At 40.8% G+C, this 19,883-nt stretch overlaps 1 protein-coding gene across 3 annotated transcripts in view; it reads right to left on the minus strand.

Annotated features, from left to right (window-relative positions):
- TULP4 (TUB like protein 4) overlaps positions 1-19,883 on the minus strand; it is a 379,716-nt gene that overhangs the window by 21,171 nt on the left and 338,662 nt on the right. For all 3 annotated transcript variants that reach the window (XM_044288804.1, XM_044288805.1, XM_044288806.1), the window contains 3 exons: positions 9,693-9,917; positions 6,902-7,136; positions 1,605-1,749 (listed from right to left, as the gene is read on the minus strand). In XM_044288804.1, coding sequence (XP_044144739.1) covers positions 1,605-1,749; positions 6,902-7,136; positions 9,693-9,917 — 605 coding nt within the window. The remainder of the gene's footprint in view (positions 1-1,604; positions 1,750-6,901; positions 7,137-9,692; positions 9,918-19,883) is intronic.

Below are 19,883 nucleotides of genomic sequence, written 5' to 3' on the forward strand. Positions count from 1 at the left end.
TAACTAATCTTACTCTATTACTGATCCATTCCATTTTGGAAGATCATTTTTATTGCTCTCCATGGCCCCCATTCCCTACTATCCCCTCCATTTTTGCTTCCTTTCCTCTTTCTTTTTACTTGTATAAAGTTTGGTTTTTATTGTTTTAGGTTACCGTAAGGCATATTGCTATAACTGACCACTTACAAGTCACTTTTGCTGTACTTCCTCTGTACTCAGACATTCACATTGTTGTATATCTGGATGTCTGGTTGTTGGTGTACATTTGTTTCTTCTACAAATGTTTTACTTACAAAATTAATAAAAACTTTTAATCTGAAAAATGTGTGCATGTAGGAAGTGTCCAAGTAAAAAACTAGATGCCATAAATTAGATGCCACTCCAGAGGAGTACTGTTTCTCATTGAAGAGATGCAAGAGAATATTTGACTCTATCTAATGTGTCCAGTATGGGTGAAAAGAAGCCACTTCTAGGTCATTGATTCTCATTTGCTGGCCACAAGAAGAGAAAACATTCTACTGCCCAAATACACGTGGAAATGGTCAATGGGACTGAGCCACTGAATATGTGTGGTCACCAGCACTCGACTTAATTAGGTAGACGTTCTGAGATGGAAACTAAAGACCAGCATAACAAGTATATAACAGCAATATCTAGACACAAAGGCTTTTTTTTTTATTATTCCAGTTGCAGACCTTGGATGCTTGTCCATGGACACTATGAATAGCTGTTTTTAATGTTGTTCATAGGAACAGAGCAGGGTACTTTCTGGCTGGATGAAATGTTTCAGATGCAGCTTGAGGGGTACCATTAATCACTGAAGAGACACAGTGCCATATGCAGGCAATGCACCGTGGGAAACAATAAATTGCTTTGTGTACAGAAAAGGCAACCTGCTCTGTACTAGGCTATGTTCACATCTGCGTGGAGGCTCCGCTAGGAGCCTCTATCACAGAGTTCATTAAAAATGGAGAGAGAAAAGTTCTGCCTGCAGAACTTTTTTCTCCACTAATAAAATGTTCTCCCGAACAGAAACTGAACGCGTCCCATTATAGTCAATGTTATCTGTTCATGTCAGTTATGTGCCGAATAAAAGAGCAGAACAGAAAATTATAGCTCTGATGTGAACACAGCCTAAAGTGCAATAAACACAAAAGAGCCGTCTACAGATGGGTGTCTATGGTTTGGCTGTTATGATCTTATCTGCATACTTTTTCCTATGGAGCATTGCCTGAAAAATAAGTCTCCATAAGCTGCCGTATATCTTTAATGAGAAATAGAGTCCGGCTAAAACTACATTTAATTCATACTATCCATCCAACTGCACTCTGTTTTGTATTGATGAGAGGAATGTACTCCTGAAACTCTCTTCTTTGGCTGATATATTATCTAATTCACATATTTCATTGAGAAGAAACACATGCAGGTAATGTGCCAATTTTCACCAGCTAACACAATGCATAAAACTGATCTAATAATAAATCTAAAAACTGCCAAAAGTAAACAAATTTTAATAAATGAAGTATGTGATCTGATTCTCTGCTATGGACATCACTGCAATTTTAATGCATAATAGATAAAGATAAAATAAGGCTTCAAAAGACCTGGGTAATTTAGGAGATTTACTCGCTCTTGTAATCTTTGGAGATTTCTTGGCTGCCCAGTCATCACTTAACTCGATGTCACTGGAGTCAGAACAATTACAGCTGTCGATAACTGTAGAAATCAAACCATTGCTGTAGATTTCATCTGGCAAAACAGAAAAAAAAATGTACGGAATTTTTCAAGGAAAAATATATACACAAACCGATCCCTACACAGAGAAACACTTCCCAAAAGAAAAGATAAGTAATGTTTTCATTCTTTCCCATATTAAGTTCAATTTTGTTTTTTGGTGAATAATAGAAGAGCGAACATAACTTCTAACGGTGAGTTAAAGACCATGTATACCTTCGGGGGAAAAAAATATATATATTATTGCATTGTACTTATTTTGAGCTATAAAATCATTTTTTTTTTCAATTGGTCATTATTAAAAATGTTGAACCCCTGTCTGTGCAGCCTTGAGATTCTCTCACTCTGTTGGTCAGGCAGCTCAGCTGACATCTCCTCATCTCTGACCTCCTAAACACTCATTATAGCTCAATTCTTATTTTATTAATTGTGTGAACCCACTGTGCCATGTGTCTTACCTCCTCTAAGGGCGTTGTCTAAGTGAACCCCTCGATCTTCACAGTACCCCTGATGGTGGGGATAGACTTTCCCGAGGGGAACACCAGGTCGCTACCTCTTGAGGAGGATAGACACATGAGGCAGCTGGTCCAGGCGGACCAGGAGGTACCTGAGAAGGTACCAGAGGTACAGGCGTTGTCAGCAGGCCGAGTCATAACCAGGAGCAACAGTGCAGGACGGAAGGATGAGGCAGATGCGAAGTCAGACAGGCAATAGGTCAGGGAAGGCAGTACAGGTACAGGTCAGGCAGTACAGGTACAGGTCAGGCAATCCGGGTCGGTTTATCAGATATCAGGAACCTTAGCAGGACACAAGGACCTTGACACTGAGGCATCTGGCAAGGGGGCTGAGCCACTTTATATATGTGCAGGAGGGCTAGGATTGGTGGCGCGGTCACATGATCCAACTCATAAAACACAGAAAGTGACGTGCGCCGGCCCTTAAAGGGGTTGTCCGAGTTATGGAAAAAATATATAGCACTGTAAATCTGATGGGCAGCAATAAATAAAACTGAGCCAAGCAAGTTTTAGGCAAAAATAAATAAAAATAATAATAAAAATTGTAGATTCACACATGTGGAATTATATGCATAACAAAAAAGTGTGAAACAACTGAAAATATGTCATATTCTAGGTTCTTCAAAGTAGCCACCTTTTGCTTTGATTACTGCTTTGCACACTCTTGGCATTCTCTTGATGAGCTTCAAGAGGTAGTCATCTGAAATGGTCTTCCAACAGTCTTGAAGGAGTTCCCAGAGATGCTTAGCACTTGTTGGCCCTTTTGCCTTCACTCTGCGGTCCAGCTCACCCCAAACCATCTCAATTGGGTTCGGGTCCGATGACTGTGGAGGCCAGGTCATCTGGCGCTGCACCCCATCACTCTCCTTCATGGTCAAATGGCCCTTACACAGCCTGGAGGTGGGTTTGGGGTCATTGTCCTGTTGAAAAATAAATGATGGTCCAACTAAACGCAAACCGGATGGAATAGCATGCCGCTGCAAGATGCTGTGGTAGCCATGCTGGTTCAGTATGCCTTCAATTTTGAATAAATCCCCAACACTGTCACCAGCAAAGCACCCCAACACCATCACACCTCCTCCTCCATGCTTCACGGTGGGAACCAGGCATGTAGAGTCCATTCGTTCACCTTTTGTCACAACCAGACAGCTGAGAAGCTCTGACAGAAGCCTTTCAGAACCTCCTCCTTGAGTTTTCTTTGTTTTGAATTTCAGTTCCTCATCTCGTTAGCCTCTCTCAGCTGTCATGTAGTTGGACTGATTGCATCCCTTTAAATTCCTCCCCATAATGCATTAGTGTGCGGCTTATACAGCTTCCTGGAGTGTGTGTGCATGCTGATCCTATTTTCCAGCCTTCTACAAAATAAGTGCTGTACATTTATTTGTGTTTTTCTGTTTGCTGGATCCCAGGTGACCCTGACTCCCTCCGTGTCTAGTGTAGGGAGCTGGTGGTCATGTCCCCTCACTATTGTAGGGTGTTCAGGTGGTATATAGTCGAGGTACGTGGATATGCGATCATCCACCATTGGGATTTTCGCATAGGCTGAGCAAGCAGGGAGAGTGCCAGGTCTTATGCAGGGGTCTCCCTTTTGTTCCTTAGTTTTGGATCCAGTGAGTCATATATTCATTTTGCATTGTCTTGTTTCCTGTACACCTTCCGTGACACTTTTTATGCATCGCACATAGACACGGTAGTTGGAACCAAAGATCTCAAATTTGGACTCATCAGACCAAAGCACAGATTTCCACTGGTCTAATGTCCATTCATTGTGTTCTTTAGCCCAAACAAGTCTCTTCTGCTTGTTGCCTGTCCTTAGCAGTGGTTTCCTAGCAGATATTCTACCATGAAGGCCTGATTCACACAGTCTCCTCTTAACAGTTGTTCTAGAGAGGTGTCTGCTGCTAGAACTCTGTGTGGCATTGACCTGGTCTCTAATCTGAGCTGCTGTTAACCTGCGATTTCTAAGGCTGGTGACTCGGATGAACTTATCCTCCGCAGCATAGGTGACTCTTGGTCTTCCTTTCCTGGGGCGGTCCGCATGTGAGCCAGTTTCTTTGTAGCGCTTGATGGTTTTTGTGACTGCACTTGGGGACACTTTCAAAGTTATCCCAATTTTTCGGACTGACTGTCATTTCTTAAAGTAAGGATGGCCACTCGTTTTTCTTTACTTAGCTGCTTTTTTCTTGCCATAATACAAATTCTAACAGTCTATTCAGTAGGACTATCAGCTGTGTATCCACCTGACTTCTCCACAACACAACTGATGGTCCCAACCCCATTTATAAGGCAAGAAATCCCACTTATTAAACCCGATAGGGCACACCTGTGAAGTGAAAACCATTTCAGGTGACTACCTCTTGAAGCTCATATAGAGAATGCCAAGAGTGTGCAAAGCAGTAATCATAGCAAAAGGTGGCTACTTTGAAGAACCTAGAATATGACATATTTTCAGTTGTTTCACACTTTTTTGTTATGTATATAATTCCACATGTGTTAATTCATAGTTTTGATGCCTTCAGTGTGAATCTACAATTTTCATAGTCATGAAAATAAAGAAAACTCTTTGAATGAGAAGGTGTGTCCAAACTTTTGGTCTGTACTGTAATATATTTTTTTCCTCATTTCCCTGGTTCCTTTCTGGCCCTTTGTTTACCTACAATAACAACAATCTCTGCCCTTCCCCCTGCTCTACAAAGGGAGTGAATAAGTTTGCCCTGAGTGACATGTCTGCATGCTGGGAGACTCGGCAGCATGTTGTATGTGTAGGACTACAGGTCCCAGCTGTACAATGACACTGCTGATACACACAGGATCTTCCCCTACCTGTTGTGCAATACTCTGCAGAACTTCTCTGTCAGTTCCTGTGCCCAGCATTTTTCACTGCCTGCAGCTACTCAGTAAAGCCTTCAGCCCTGGGCCTGTGCTCCTGAAGGGGTTAATCTTTCCTGAAGTATCCAGTGGGAGGGAGACACAGGGCAGAGAGCAGCAGCAGCAGACGGCAGAGCAGGGGGGCGTGGCTAGAACACTGACATCTCATGTACAGCTTTCTCAGGCTTGTGCACGAATTATTATCAGAGCAGGGAGAGAAGTGACATCACAGGTCATGTGACCCTCAGTGAAATCTGAGAAAGGAGCAACTGCAGATGCATAAGTGCATGGCAAAACAGTTACATTTGATTAGTTAAAAACATATAAAGAACAAAAAAAATAACTCAGACAACCCCTTTAAGGAAATGCAGCAAGCATGCTGTGGCCAGGGCTGAAAGGAAACAATGGCAGATCACCGCTGAACACTGCGCCCGGGACCGCGGCGGTAAGCAGGGGAACAGAGGCGTTGTTACATTAATAAGAATGTGGCTTAATTAAGTGTTTAAAATCTTTCAGTTTATGACCTTTTAGTAGGTTTTTATTAGATGGCCTGCACACAATGAAAAATAAAGCACTATTGACACAGCTAGACAAACTATTAAAAGGGTTGTCCGGGTTCAGAGCAGATCCCGGACCTAACATCTTCACCCATTCAGCTAGTAGGAGTGGAGCATCGGGGTATTTCATTTTGCATTGCGGAGAGTAAAGGCTATTTTATTTACATTTTTTACAATGCTAGGCAGAAGCTTCTGCCTAACAGCGATCCCGGTGATATCACCAACACTAATGGGCAGTCTACAGTGCTGCCTTAGGCGATTTTACAGGTTAGGGCAACACTAAAGACTGCCCATTAGTACTGTTGACATCACCAAGCTCCCATAAAGAGACTCGGTACGTCACTGGATCTATAAAAAAAAAAAAATAAAAAAAAAAAAAAATAAAAAGCCCTTGCCCTGCTCTGTATTGCTCCACTTATTCATGTTGAAAGAGGGAAGAAGGGGTTACGTCCGGGTTCAGCACTTTGTAACAGAACGGCTCAATATATCTAATAAAGACCAATTGAAAAAAGTTATAGTTTTCTTGCCCAAAATGAGTAAACAGCAATCATAAAAAAATTGCCCTAAAAGGTGTACATAGCCTTTTAACTTTGAGTCCTTCCATGTTCAATTACTGTAGTCTCAATATGCACCTTCTATCTCAACATATCACTATTGACTTTTACACTAACTCCCCAGGACAAATATGCGATTGGCTTAAATGTCTAGCTAAAAATTCAGTATATCTTCCCAAAAAAGCCAAATTTATTGCATCTCGGACACTTTGTCTGCCTTGCCTGATAAGGAACGGGACGGAAGAAAGTTGTCACTTAGCAGTGGAGGTGGCATGGCTTAAGACGTGCCAATACATTGTACAAACCTTGACCAGACAGTATAGATGCACCAAATGTATCATCCAGCATCAGCCAGAGTGATAAATCTGGTGTATTTATAGGCTTTCTAGTCTAAGTATGCGCTTAGAGACCATTAGTAAATCTGTCCCAATGTACTGCAGTCAACGATTATTCCAAATACCACTAGAATGGCATGTTACATATTCTAAAAGTGTGGATGTGGTTGGAACCCAATCAGAAGAGAATGTGGTCGCATGTGGAATGCAGCACATGGATTCATGGACCAGCAGATGTGTCACCATCTGTCATTTTCCGTAAGGTTACTTTAATGTGATATAACAAGAAACACATTCTAGGAGACAGCTAGAAGTATAAAAATAAAATAAAAAATTACCTGTTTTTCCATCTGTTTTAGGATCCATGATAACAAACTCAGGGCGCAGCTTGCTAATCCTACGCCCTTTGAGAACAGGTACCAATCCACCCAGGTATTCCAAATAAAGTGTGTAGCATGGGCCCCCAACCTCTGGGTCATCCTCTGTCCTCTTCATAGTGCAGTGTAACCTCTCATTTCCTGATGTTGGGTAACTGACGAAATCCCGCATATTATTGGGGTCAGGTATGGGAGGCTAGAAGGGATGTAAACATTTATACACACGGATTAAATATAATCACCAAATAAGAAATATAATGTAATCGGGAAGAATTGATAGCTGTCTTACTAACCAGTTTCATATTATATTTTTCCCATAATTGTTTTATGTATTGCAGATTTAGTGTATTAAAACTACAAAACAAATCAGTAAAATTCAAATTAACACTGATAGTAACATGGTAACATAGTAACATAGTACATAAGGCCGAAAAAAGACATTTGTCCATCCAGTTCGGCCTGTCATCCTGCAAGTTGATCCAGAGGAAGGCAAAAAACCCCTGTGAGGTAGAAGCCAATTTTCCTCACTTTAGGGGAATAAAAATTCCTTTCCGACTCCAATGATTACAGTATACTACTACAGAGCGATCTGGATAGATTGAAGGCTTGGGCAGATAAGTGGCAGATGAGGTTTAACACTGACAAATGTAAAGTTATGCACATGGGAAGGAATAATGCAAGTCACCCGTACTTATTAAATGGTAAAACACTCGGTAACACTGACATGGAAAAAGATCTAGGAATTTTAATAAACAGCAAACTAAGCTGCAAAAAACGGTGTCAGGCAGCTGCTGCCAAGGCCAATAAGATAATGGGTTGCATCAAAAGGGGCATAGATGCCCGTGATGAGAACATAGTCCTACCACTTTACAAATCATAAGTCAGACCACACATGGAGTACTGTGTACAGTTCTGGGCTCCTGTAAACAAGGCAGACATAGCAGAGCTGGAGAGGGTCCAGAGGAGGGCAACTAAAGTAATAACTGGAATGGGGCAACTACAGTACCCTGAAAGATTATCAAAATTAGGGTTATTCACTTTAGAAAAAAGACGACTGAGAGGAGATCTAATTAATATGTATAAATATATCAGGGGTCAGTACAGAGATGTATCCCATCATCTATTCATTCCCAGGACGGTGACTGTGACGAGGGGACATCCTCTGCGTCTGGAGGAAAGAAGGTTTGTACACAAACATAGAAGAGGATTCTTTACGGTAAGAGCAGTGAGACTATAGAACTCTGCCTGAGGAGGTGGTGATGGTAAGTACAATAAAGGAATTCAAGAGGGGCCTGGATGTATTTCTGGAGTGTAATAATATTACAGGATATAGCTACTAGAGAGAGATCGTTGATCCAGGGAGTTATTCTGATTGCCTGATTGGAGTCGGGAAGGAATTTTTATTCCCCTAAAGTGAGGAAAATTGGCTTCTACCTCACAGTTTTTTTTTTTGCCTTCCTCTGGATCAACTTGCAGGATGACAGGCCGAACTGGATGGACAAATGTCTTTTTTCGGCCTTATGTACTATGTTATGTACTATGTTACTATATTTTGAAATGTTAAGGATCCAATTTTGGCGCAACTAAACTAAAATCTTACGTAAGGCGGCTTTACAAAACAGACATCAAGAATGTTGGATTTCAACATATAATATTGTTTGTTCCTGCCAGAAATACCTGGCAGTGGCTTATCCCTCCCTTTCCGCTGACATACACTTGCACACTTGGCAGAGCATGCAGGTGTAAGGCAGAGCTGAGCATTTGGTTTACAGCCACCTTATGTGCTACGTTTAGTCAATGCAAAGCTTACCAGTTACAATATAAGCAGACTGTTTGGTTCAAACCGCAACATACCTGCTTCTCTTACGGATAGATTATGTATTTGTTTTAACACTTCCTCACTACCATTAGTCGGTATAAAAAAAACACATCTTTTGCATGAAACATTTCAATTATGTTGATGCAACAGCCTGAAAGTTGGACAACATGTAAAACAAAAAGGGGTTGTGTAGCTGATTTTTTAAAATTGGGTCAGAATTGCGTAAAGAAAAGGAAAAAACAAAACAAAACATAAGATATGCGCCTCAACAATCCTCCATTGCAGTGCCTGGTCCCCAAGGTTCTCCGCTTCCCGTTCCCTCTCAAAATGCAGGAAAATCGACGCCCAGCCAGGTTACCTCTGCAGCCAATGACTAGCTGAGTATGTATTTCCTGTGTGTCAAGGCAGGACCAGCAGGATCAGGAAGTGGAGACTAGAGGCCAACTTTATAAGCATTAGAACGGGAGTGGTGAGGGATTAATGAGGTGAGTTTCACTTGTTATGCCATTCTAATCCTATGAAAAATATATATCTGTTGGACAATCCCTTTAATAAAAGAGACAATGAAATATTTATAAACAGTAATTCAACAGTCATCACATTTTGGGGGTGGAAAGGGTGAGAACAGAGGAAATAAAGACAGAAAACTGACTTATATCACAGGAGACAGTTATACAGTGACCAGCTAAAGAGGATCTCTTACAAGAACCTGTATGTAACCACAAATCTAATTAGTAAAGTAAATTATTTTTAGCAAATATAATTATTACAATATATCAGGAACTTTTTAGACTATTTCCAACCTGGTGGTTCTTCTTATATTACGGAGAGAAAATCACACTGGTGACGACTAAAAGGAAAAAGCATGAAGACATTTCATTTATTTTCTACTTAAACTAGAGGGCAGCCAAGCAGGTAAACATTCAGAATTACCTTAATGGTAGACATAAAGGCGGTGGTGAGATAAGAGCAGAGACGAGGAGGCAGGGAGAGTTTGACGATATCTTTGTCATCACGGAGAGAGCTGGCAATTGATTGCTGGCAGAGAAGTTGCAAATTAGCGACTTTGTGCTCCACCCGAACAACATAAAGTGCTGGACCAGAAGCCAGGAAGAGGCGAGAATCTCTGTGGCCCCAACAGATGGAAGTGATTGGACGCTAAAGAACACAAGTGACACGGCAGTTAGTTTGTCTACATCAGAAAGTGTCTTGCTGTTAAAACCCTTAACTGAACTCACTAGGTATACAAACCGGTTTAGGCTACTTTCACATCTCAGGCATGTCTGATAAGGCCGGCTGTTTTGGCATAAATTTCAGCATAAACTTATCTGGCAGGCTGTTCAGGCAGAGATTTTCACCGGAGATGTGGAAGCAGCCTAAGCATCATACAAAATATTTCAAACTCAAAATCAATAATTCCTATTAGAAGGAATTAACATTATCTGCAGGGTAAAGATTAAGTGATGATCCACTGTAAAAAAGAAAATCCATGAAACAATGAATAGAAAGCAGGGTGTGCACACATCTAATAGGGCCATAAGCAAAAGAGCCCCAGTGCCCTACTCAGTTTCCCAGTACACATAAGACAATCACTCCCAAGACAACGGAAGTGCAATGACCCAGATGTCTAACAAATTAATGTTTTTTGTTGGGGTTTTATTACCCCTTTCTACCCCGGGCCAGTTTTCACCTTCCTGCCCAGGCCATTTTGTGCAAATCCGACATGTGTCACTTTGGAACACTTATTTATCCAAGCCATTCTGAGACTGTTCTCTCGTGACACGTTGTACTTCATGATAGTCATAAATTTGAGTCAATATATGTCACCTATATTTATGAAAAAAAATCACAAATTTACAAAAAGAAAATTGAGTAAGTGATACCTCATAAAATATTTATTACTTTACATTCCCTGTATGTCTACTTTATGTTGGCATCATTTTGTAAATGTCATTTTATTTTTTTAGGATGTTAGAAGGCTTAGAATTTTTGAAGCAATTCTTAAATTTTTAGGAAAATTTCCAAAACCCTCTTTTTAAGGACCAGTTCAGTTCTGAAGTCACTTGGTGGGGCTTACATAGCGGAAACCCCCCATAAATGACCCCATTGTAGAAACTACACTCTCAAGCTACTCAAAACTAATTTTACAAACTTTTTTAACCCTTGAGGTGTTCCACAAGAATTAAAGGAAAATGGAGATGAAATTTCTAAATTTCACTTTTTTGGCAGATTTTCCATTTTAATCCATTTATTTATTTAACACATCAAGGTGTAACAGCCAAACAAAACTCTATTACCCTGATTCTGCGGTTTACAGAAACATCCCACATGTGGTTGTAAACTGATGTAAGGGCATACGGCAGGGCACAGAAGGAAAGGAACTTCATATGGTTTTTGGAAGGCAGATTTTGCTGGACTGGCTTTTAGACACCATGTCCCATTTGAAGCACCCCCTGATGCACCCCTACAATAGAAACTCCCAAAAGTGACGCCATTTTGGAAACTATGGGATAAGGTGACAGTTTTATGCGTATTATTTTGGGGTACATATGATTTTTAATTGCTCTACAGGTCCTTCTAAAAAAATTTGCATATTATGATAAAGTTCATTATTTTCTGTAATGTTCTGATAAACATTAGACTTTTATATATTTTAGATTCATTACACACAACTGAAGTAGTTCAAGCCTTTTATTGTTTTAATATTGATGATTTTGGCATACAGTTCATGAAAACCCAAAATTCCTATCTCTAAAAATTAGCATATTTCATCCGACGAATAAAAGAAAAGTGTTTTTAATACAAAAAAAGTCAACCTTCAAATAATTATGTTCAGTTATGCACTCAATACTTGGTCGGGAATCCTTTTGCAGAAATGACTGCTTCAATGCGGCGTGGCATGGAGGCAATCAGCCTGTGGCACTGCTGAGGTGTTATGGAGGCCCAGGAGGCTTCGATAGCGGCCTTAAGCTCATCCAGAGTGTTGGGTCTTGCGTCTCTCAACTTTCTCTTCCCAATATCCCACAGATTCTCTATTGGGTTCAGGTCAGGAGAGTTGGCAGGCCAATTGAGCACATTAATACCATGGTCAGTAAACCATTTGCCAGTGGTTTTGGCACTGTGAGCAGGTGCCAGGTCGTGCTGAAAAATGACATCTTCATCTCCATAAAGCTTTTCAGCAGATGGAAGCATGAAGTGCTCCAAAATCTCCTGATAGCTAGCTGCATTGACCCTGCCCTTGATAAAACACCGTGGACCAACACCAGCAGCTGACATGGCACCCCAGACCATCACTGACTGTGGGGACTTGACACTGGACTTCAGGCATTTTGGCATTTCCCTCTCCCCAGTCTTCCTCCAGACTCTGGCACCTTGATTTCCGAATGACATGCAACAGTCCAGGGCTGCTTCTCTGTAGCCCAGGTCAGGCGCTTCTGCCGCTGTTTCTGGGGAATGCGGCACCTGTATCCCATTTCCTGCACACGCCTGTACACGGGGGCTCTGGATGTTTCTACTCCAGACTCAGTCCACTGCTTCCGCAGGTCCCCCAAGGTCTGGAATCGGTCCTTCTCCACAATCTTCCTCAGGGTCCGGTCACCTCTTCTCGTTGTGCAGCGTTTTCTGCCACACTTTTTCCTTCCCACAGACTTCCCACTGAGGTACCTTGATACAGCACTCTGGGAACAGCCTATTCCTTCAGAAATTTCTTTCTGTGTCTTACCCTCTTGCTTGAGGGGGTCAATGATGGCCTTCTGGACAGCAGTCAGGTCAGCAGTCTTACCCATGGATTGCCGTTTTGAGTAATGAACCAGACTGGGACTTTTTAAAAGCCTCAGGAATCTTTTGCAGGTGTTTAGAGTTAATTAGTTGATTCAGATGATTAGGTTAATAGCTCGTTTAGAGAATCTTTTCACGATATGCTAATTTTTTTAGATAGGAATTTTGGGTTTTCATGAGCTGTATGCCAAAATCATCAATATTAAAACAATAAAAGGCTTGAACTACTTCAGTTGGTGTGTAATGAATCTAAAATATATGAAAGTCTAATGTTTATCAGTACATTACAGAAAATAATGAACTTTATCACAATATGCTAATTTTTTTAGAAGGACCTGTATATTACGTGTTTTGTAAGGCAAGGTAACCCAAAAATGGCTGTTTTGGCACCATTTTTATTTTTTACAACATTCATCTGACAGGTTAGATCATGTGCTATTTTTATAGAGCAGGTTGTTACGGACGCAATGATATCAAATATGTCTACTTTGTTTGTTTTAGTTTTACATAATAAAGCATTTCTGAAAATAAATTATGTTTTTGTGTCTATTTTCTAAACGCTCATTTTTTGCAGGAAGAGTTGACGTTTTTTTATTGCTACCATTTTTGGGTACATATGATTTTTTGATCATTCATTATTACACTTTATGGGGCAAGGTGACCAAAAAATTGGTAATTTTGGCAGTTATTTATTTATTTTTACAGTGGTCACCTGAGGGGTTAGGTCATGTGATATTTTTATAGAGCAGATCGTTATGGACATGGCAATACCTAATTTGTATACTTTTTCTTAAAGTTTAACACAATAATAGCATTTCTAGAAAAAAAAATATGTTTTAGTGTTTCCATAGTCTGAGAGCCATAGCTTTTTTATTTTTTGACAGATTGTCTTAAGTAGGATCTATCTCATTTTTTGCAGGATAAGGTGACTGTTTTCTTGGTACTATTTGGGGGGGGGGGGGCATATGCCTTTTTGATCGCTTGGTGTTGCAATTTTAGTGATGCAATTATTATTTTTTTAATACAGTTTACCGTACTTTTCACCCTATAAGACGCACCGGCCCATAAGACGCACCTAGGTTTTTGAGGAGGAAAATAAGAAAAAATATATTTTGAAACAAAAGGTGTGCTTTTGGTGGGCTTTGAACTAATGGTAGCCTGTGAATGACACTATTATGGGGGATCTGTGGATGATGCACTGTTATGGGGGTCTGTGGATGATGCACTGTGCAGTCATTGTATTCTATTGCATCGGAGCCCGCTCTCTGTACTAATCGTATCTACGGTAACTGCAGGCAATGTTTAACTATAGATATGTTCGATCCAGCAGCCTGTACTTACGAGCATAGCAGGCAGGAGGGCTGGGCGGGCACTGGCAGCGAACTCACTACGTGACGTGCCTGCGCCGCCTGCTTCATTCATAAAGTGGGCGGAGCTAAACTAGAGGCCAGCCCCCAGCCCCTCCGCGCTGTGCAGCATGCAGTCGGTGGTGTATCAGTGTAAACAGTGCATTCGCCCCATAAGACGCACTGACATTTTCCTCCCACTTTTACAGTATTTTTACAGTGTTCACCTCAGGGGTTATTTCTCTTTAATACTATAGCATATTTGAAACAAAAAAAATGATGTTTTAGTGTCTCCATGTTCTGAGAGCTATAGCTTTTTTTGACACCGTTTTTTTTTTTTTTTTTATGGTGTTTATCGGACGGGGTGGATCATGTGATATATTTATAGAGCTGGATGTTACGGACGCGGTGATACCTAATGTGTGTGTTTATTCTTTTTTTTTTTTTATGATGAAATCAGGGAAGTATATAATCTGTTGGAGAAAATAGTTAAACATAATAGAATGAGAAATAAAGAATGGACTCCTATGTTTAACTATTTTCTCCAACAGATTATATCCTTCCACTTTGTCTGTCATATACATATTGGGAATGAGCGATCTTTTATATAAATGAAGAGTAGATGAACCCGTCATTAAGATCTCTCAGGCCCAATATGTATATGACAGACAACAAAGTAAAACGAATAAAGTGGAAGGATATAATCTGTTGGAGAAAATAGTTAAACATAATAGAATGAGAAATAAAGAGAGGACTCCTATCGTTCAAAGGATCATAATAGGTTGTCAATGGTGTATGAAGCCAAAGTGATACCATTTTTAACTAATGGGCTTTAGTCAATAATTATTTTGATACATTTAGCAGCAATGTTCTGTCCCTGGTTCTAGTGCAAGACGGTAGTGATAGGATAATCATATTATTACACTGCATTCCAAAACTTACGCATTAGAAGATAGTTTGTAGAAAGGTGCCTGGAAATAACTAGGCAAGAAAATCTAAGTCCTAACGCAAGCGCAGTAGTGATAAGAAAATCACATCATCACACTAGGTTCAAGAACATGCGCATTAGTAAAAAAGCGGTAGAGACGACTTCGCAAGAATGCGTCTTGCAAACAACCAGGCAACTAAGTCTAAGTCCTAACGCAAGCGCGGTAGTGATAAGGATATCACTCAAAGTTCAAGAACGGGCGCAACGAATGGAATAGGTGAGATGTCCTAAGTTCTAGCACATGTGCGAGAGCGCATAGTAGAGAGCGTGAACCTAGTGTGATAAGTTCACAAGGATGCGCTTGAAAAAGTGGAAAGAAAAGCTAAGTCCAAGCGCACGTGCAGTAGGAACAAATAAATCACTATCATACCAAGTTTAAGAACATGCACATTAGAAGTCGATCCCAGAGGAAGAGAGATTAAGTCCCAACACATGCGCAACAGGCAAAGGGAGGCAGAAAATGTTTCAAGACCTGGCGCATGCGCAAAGAAAAAGAAAGATGATTTTGACAAAGTTCGCGAACATGCGCATGAGGAATATCTCAAGTTCTGGCGCGAGACCTTGCGGGAGAGAACGCGAACTTAGCATCACTAAGGATCAACCAATAAGAAAAAAGAATAGATAGACAAGGGGGGGGGATTGCTAAGGTACAGCGATCAGTACTAGCCTATTAGGAATGATGTCGCAAACAGGGATTAAAAGATTCAGTCCTCGCTAGCTTGGATTCATAGACTGCCCAGCCCCTCAAGACGCAGGTTACTTGGCGAAACATGTCGGGGGGGGAGGACAGATTCTGAGTTATGTTTTTAGCCCAGGTAGTGAGCGTAATTGTATCAATATAGATAGTAGAGCGAATTAATATAAGCGCCTGTGGAAGCGGGCAGCCACAGACGCTATTCAAGAGTATACAGAATCTCAGTGAGCGACCAATAGCTCACCCTGAAAGTTTTAACGTTTAGGTTCTCATTAAGTTGGTAGATTTAGGTACTAATGTTAAACAATAAAGGAGGTGAAGTTTTAACAATCAGCGTGGAGGGGGAAAAAGCGTTTTTCAGCCTTTGCAATACAGCTTATATCACAAAGATGTAACTAGGAATGGTTGGTCCTATGAGCAAACTTGTGTATGCCCTCTTCCTCTATCAGGAATAATATGGGCAAAGTTGCGCTCTGCTGTGTGCATGAAGCTTTTTGGGGGGAGTTTTATAATTTAGCAAAACAATAAAGAACGTGATAAATGAAAACATTAACCCATACTTGCATGTTAAATCCTTCCATCATTCCAGAGCTGACACTCCAGTGGTAACTGTCCTGCTGCAGTGACCACATGGCAGATGATCGCTGGCCTTAACATTGATTCTTACATGTAGAACATTATCACATTTTCTACTGTCCCGGCATATTGAACATTACAGGACGGCTATGCAATCTAATGGAGATTAGATTACTTAGAGTGAGGAGGGTAGTATTGGATGAACAACGATCCATCTTGAGAATAGATGAAATGTGCAATAAGTTTAATAGGGGTTATCCACATAGATTACTACAGAGTGATTAAAACAGCGAGGGAAACTACCCTATAAGTGAACCCTAAAGTTTGTGAAATACAAATACAATATTTGTTACCACTTATGATACTCAGTTGCCAAATAGCACAAATTTTGAAAAAAGAATGGCACATTTTACAAAAAGGTCTACCCTCAATGAAGGAATTTCAAGTACAACCCCTGATGACATATAAAAAGACAATCTAATTTATGAGACAGATTGGTAAAATCAGATGTGGGTAGTGTACAGGTGGATAGACAACGATATTTAGCCCCACGTAAGTTAGGCAATTTTCCATCCTTAGGCTGTTGTAATTGTGGCAATATGATTAAGGCCTCATGCACACGACCATAGTTATGGTCCGCATCAGAATAGGCATGTCTACAATGGTCCGCCCATTCCGTTCTGCAAATTGCAGAAGGCACACAGGCGGAACCGCGGTTTGCGGACTGCAGAAAATGGCACGGTCGTGTCCATGATGCCTAAAGGGAATACCTTTGGACATCCATATACTGGGCAAATATTTAAGACCAATGGCTACTATACATGCAGATCACGGGATGTGATCCACTTGATCCAGTGTCCCTGTTTTCGAATTTACGTTGGCAAGACAACTATGCAGATCAGGGAGAGAATAAACAAACACAAAAGTACCATCAGCAAAAAGATGGCTAAACCAGTGGCTAAAAACTTTGTGGAGAGTGGACATTCAATTAAGCAACTTAGATTTTGCGTGATTGACTCTGTAGGAATATTGAGGAGAGGAGGAGATAGAGAAGCAATACTCAGGAAGAAGGAACTTACGTAAGTGGATTTTTACTTAGAAAATGTTGCAACCATATGGAATTTAATGTAAGTAGTATTGAATAATGTTATTCAGTCATAACAGTGTATAATGAAGGTATTATCTTTGAAGTTTGTTTTTAATATGTCTTTTTCTAATTTTGTATTTGTGTTTTAATTAGTGAAGGCTGGATCCCCATCAAGCATGATATGAATTTAGTGATTACCAAGAAACACAAGTTTAGGGTTTGTTTTACATTTCCATTAGATTGAATAGCCATCCTGTAATGATCAATATGCCGGGACACCCGCTAGATATATTGTTTGGGTGAATCGGTGGATATATTGCACAAAGAGGCAGGTCTCTATGGTGAGACGCCTCTAATACTAGGAGGTTCCTGGTGAAGTCAAGTGGACTGGAGCATTTGTGATCATGTGATCTGTATTGAAGCACATGACGAGGAGCCGTCACAGCTTTGGAGGTGGGAGACTCAGAAACTCAGTGAGCATGCGAATTATGAATAGAAAAACGCCAAAATGACACATATGTACACAATGTGGGGTTTCCAGCTGCAGCCATCCATCCGGAGGTAATGGGGTTTTTACTGATTGGTGGCCAGTGATGACTATTACGGCGCAAACATTGGCCATTGATGGATGTATTTAACACATGTGTTAACAAGGTGTAATTAACTATTCTATTGGCATAATGGTATGGGAGGAGGGATCGAATGTGCTTTATATACTCCTGTTTTACACTTCATAAGTAGAGGAAAAAGGCTACCATGTAGCCGAAACGTTGCATTCTTGGACCTCTTGTACTGTCTCATGCACCACTTGTGAATAAACCTTGCTGGATTGGAGATGCTGCCATCGCCTTTTTTTGGACTTTATCGTACTGACCCCTGTGGATCTGGGGCCTTGGATTGGCTGATGCATTCCTAGAGTCCCATACAAAGGTACTGTTGTGCTACTCTACATATATAAATTCTCTATCCTCAGGATAAGTAATCAGTATCTGATTGGTGGGAGTCTGACACCAGGTATCACCTCTCATCAGCTGTTTCAGAAGGCACAGCGCTCCTGTGAGCACAGCAGCTTACCAGGCACAGAGCTGTACACTGTATAGCAGTTGTGCTTGGTATTGCACTCAGCCCAATTCACTTCTATGGGATTTATGATTTGATATTATAAAGTGGTAATTTTGGCACATATCGCACCACCGAACTTGAGATTAAGACTGACACTAAAAAGAAATTCTTGATAAATTATGTGCAGCTGCATTGTGTGCAGGAAATCTGACTGCACATTGACGCGGGTTGTTCTTGTCCATAAACATGGACCACATGGGACAAGTTGCAATTTTTCCAAATCCGAAAAGCTGTATTGCCTCATTCACTGGCACTGTCTAAGTCTTGATTGTGCAGACTAATCATGGACCTAAAAAATTGCTAATTCTTTTATTGGCTTTTATACTGATGTGAGCACCAGTGCCTTCTCAAACAAAATGATCAGCAGGAGTGTGAAAGAAAAACAGAATACCTGGGAAACCCATGTAAACACAGGAACAACACATGTGAGAGAGATAGGTTTTATTTCTCTATATACAGTACAGACCAAAAGTTTGGACACACCTTCTCAAAGAGTTTTCTTTATTTTCATGACTATGAAAATTGTAGATTCACACTGAAGGCATCAAAACTATGAATTAACACATGTGGAATTATATACATAACAAAAAAGTATGAAACTGAAAATATATCATATTCTAGGTTCTTCAAAGTAGCCATCTTTTTCTTTGATTACTGCTTTGTTCACTCTTGGCATTCTCTTAATGATCTTCAAGAGGTAGTCACCTGAAATGGTTGTCACTTCACAGGTGTGCTCTGTCAGGTTTAATAAGTGGGATTTCTTGCCGTTGTAAATGGGGTTGGGACCATCAGTTGCGTTGTGGAGAAGTCAGGTGGATACACAGCTCATAGTCCTACTGAATAGACTGTTAGAGTTTGTATTATGGCAAGAAAAAAGCAGCTAAGTAAAGAAAAACGAGTGGCCATCCTTACTTTAAGAAATGACGGTCAGTCAGTCCGAAAAATTGGGAAAACTTTGAAAGTGTCCCCAAGTGCAGTCACAAAAACCATCAAGCACTACAAAGAAACTGGCTCACATGCGGACAGCCCCAGGAAAGGAAGACCAAGAGTCACCTCTGCTGCGGAGGATAAGTTCATCCGAGTCACCAGCCTCAGAAATCGCAGGTTAACAGCAGCTCAGATTGGAGACCAGGTCAATGCCACACAGAGTTCTAGCAGCAGACACCTCTCTAGAACAACTGTTAAGAGGAGACTGTGTGAATCAGGCCTTCATGGTAGAATATCTGCTAGGAAACCACTGCTAGGGACAGGCAACAAGCAGAAGAGACTTGTCTGGGCTAAAGAACACAAGGAATGGACATTAGACCAGTGGAAATCTGTGCTTTGGTCTGACGAGTCCAAATTTGAGATCTTTGGTTCCAACCACAGTGTCTTTGTGCGGCGCAGAAAAGGTGAACGGATGGACTCTAAATGCCTAATTCCCACCATGAAGCATGGAGGAGGAGGTGTGATGGTGTGGGGGTGCTTTGCTGGTGACACTGTTGGGGATTTATTCAAAATTGAAGCCATACTGAACCAGCATGGCTACCACAGC

This window comes from Bufo gargarizans, chromosome 4 (assembly GCF_014858855.1).
Source record: "Bufo gargarizans isolate SCDJY-AF-19 chromosome 4, ASM1485885v1, whole genome shotgun sequence".
NCBI classification, from domain to species: domain Eukaryota; kingdom Metazoa; phylum Chordata; class Amphibia; order Anura; family Bufonidae; genus Bufo; species Bufo gargarizans.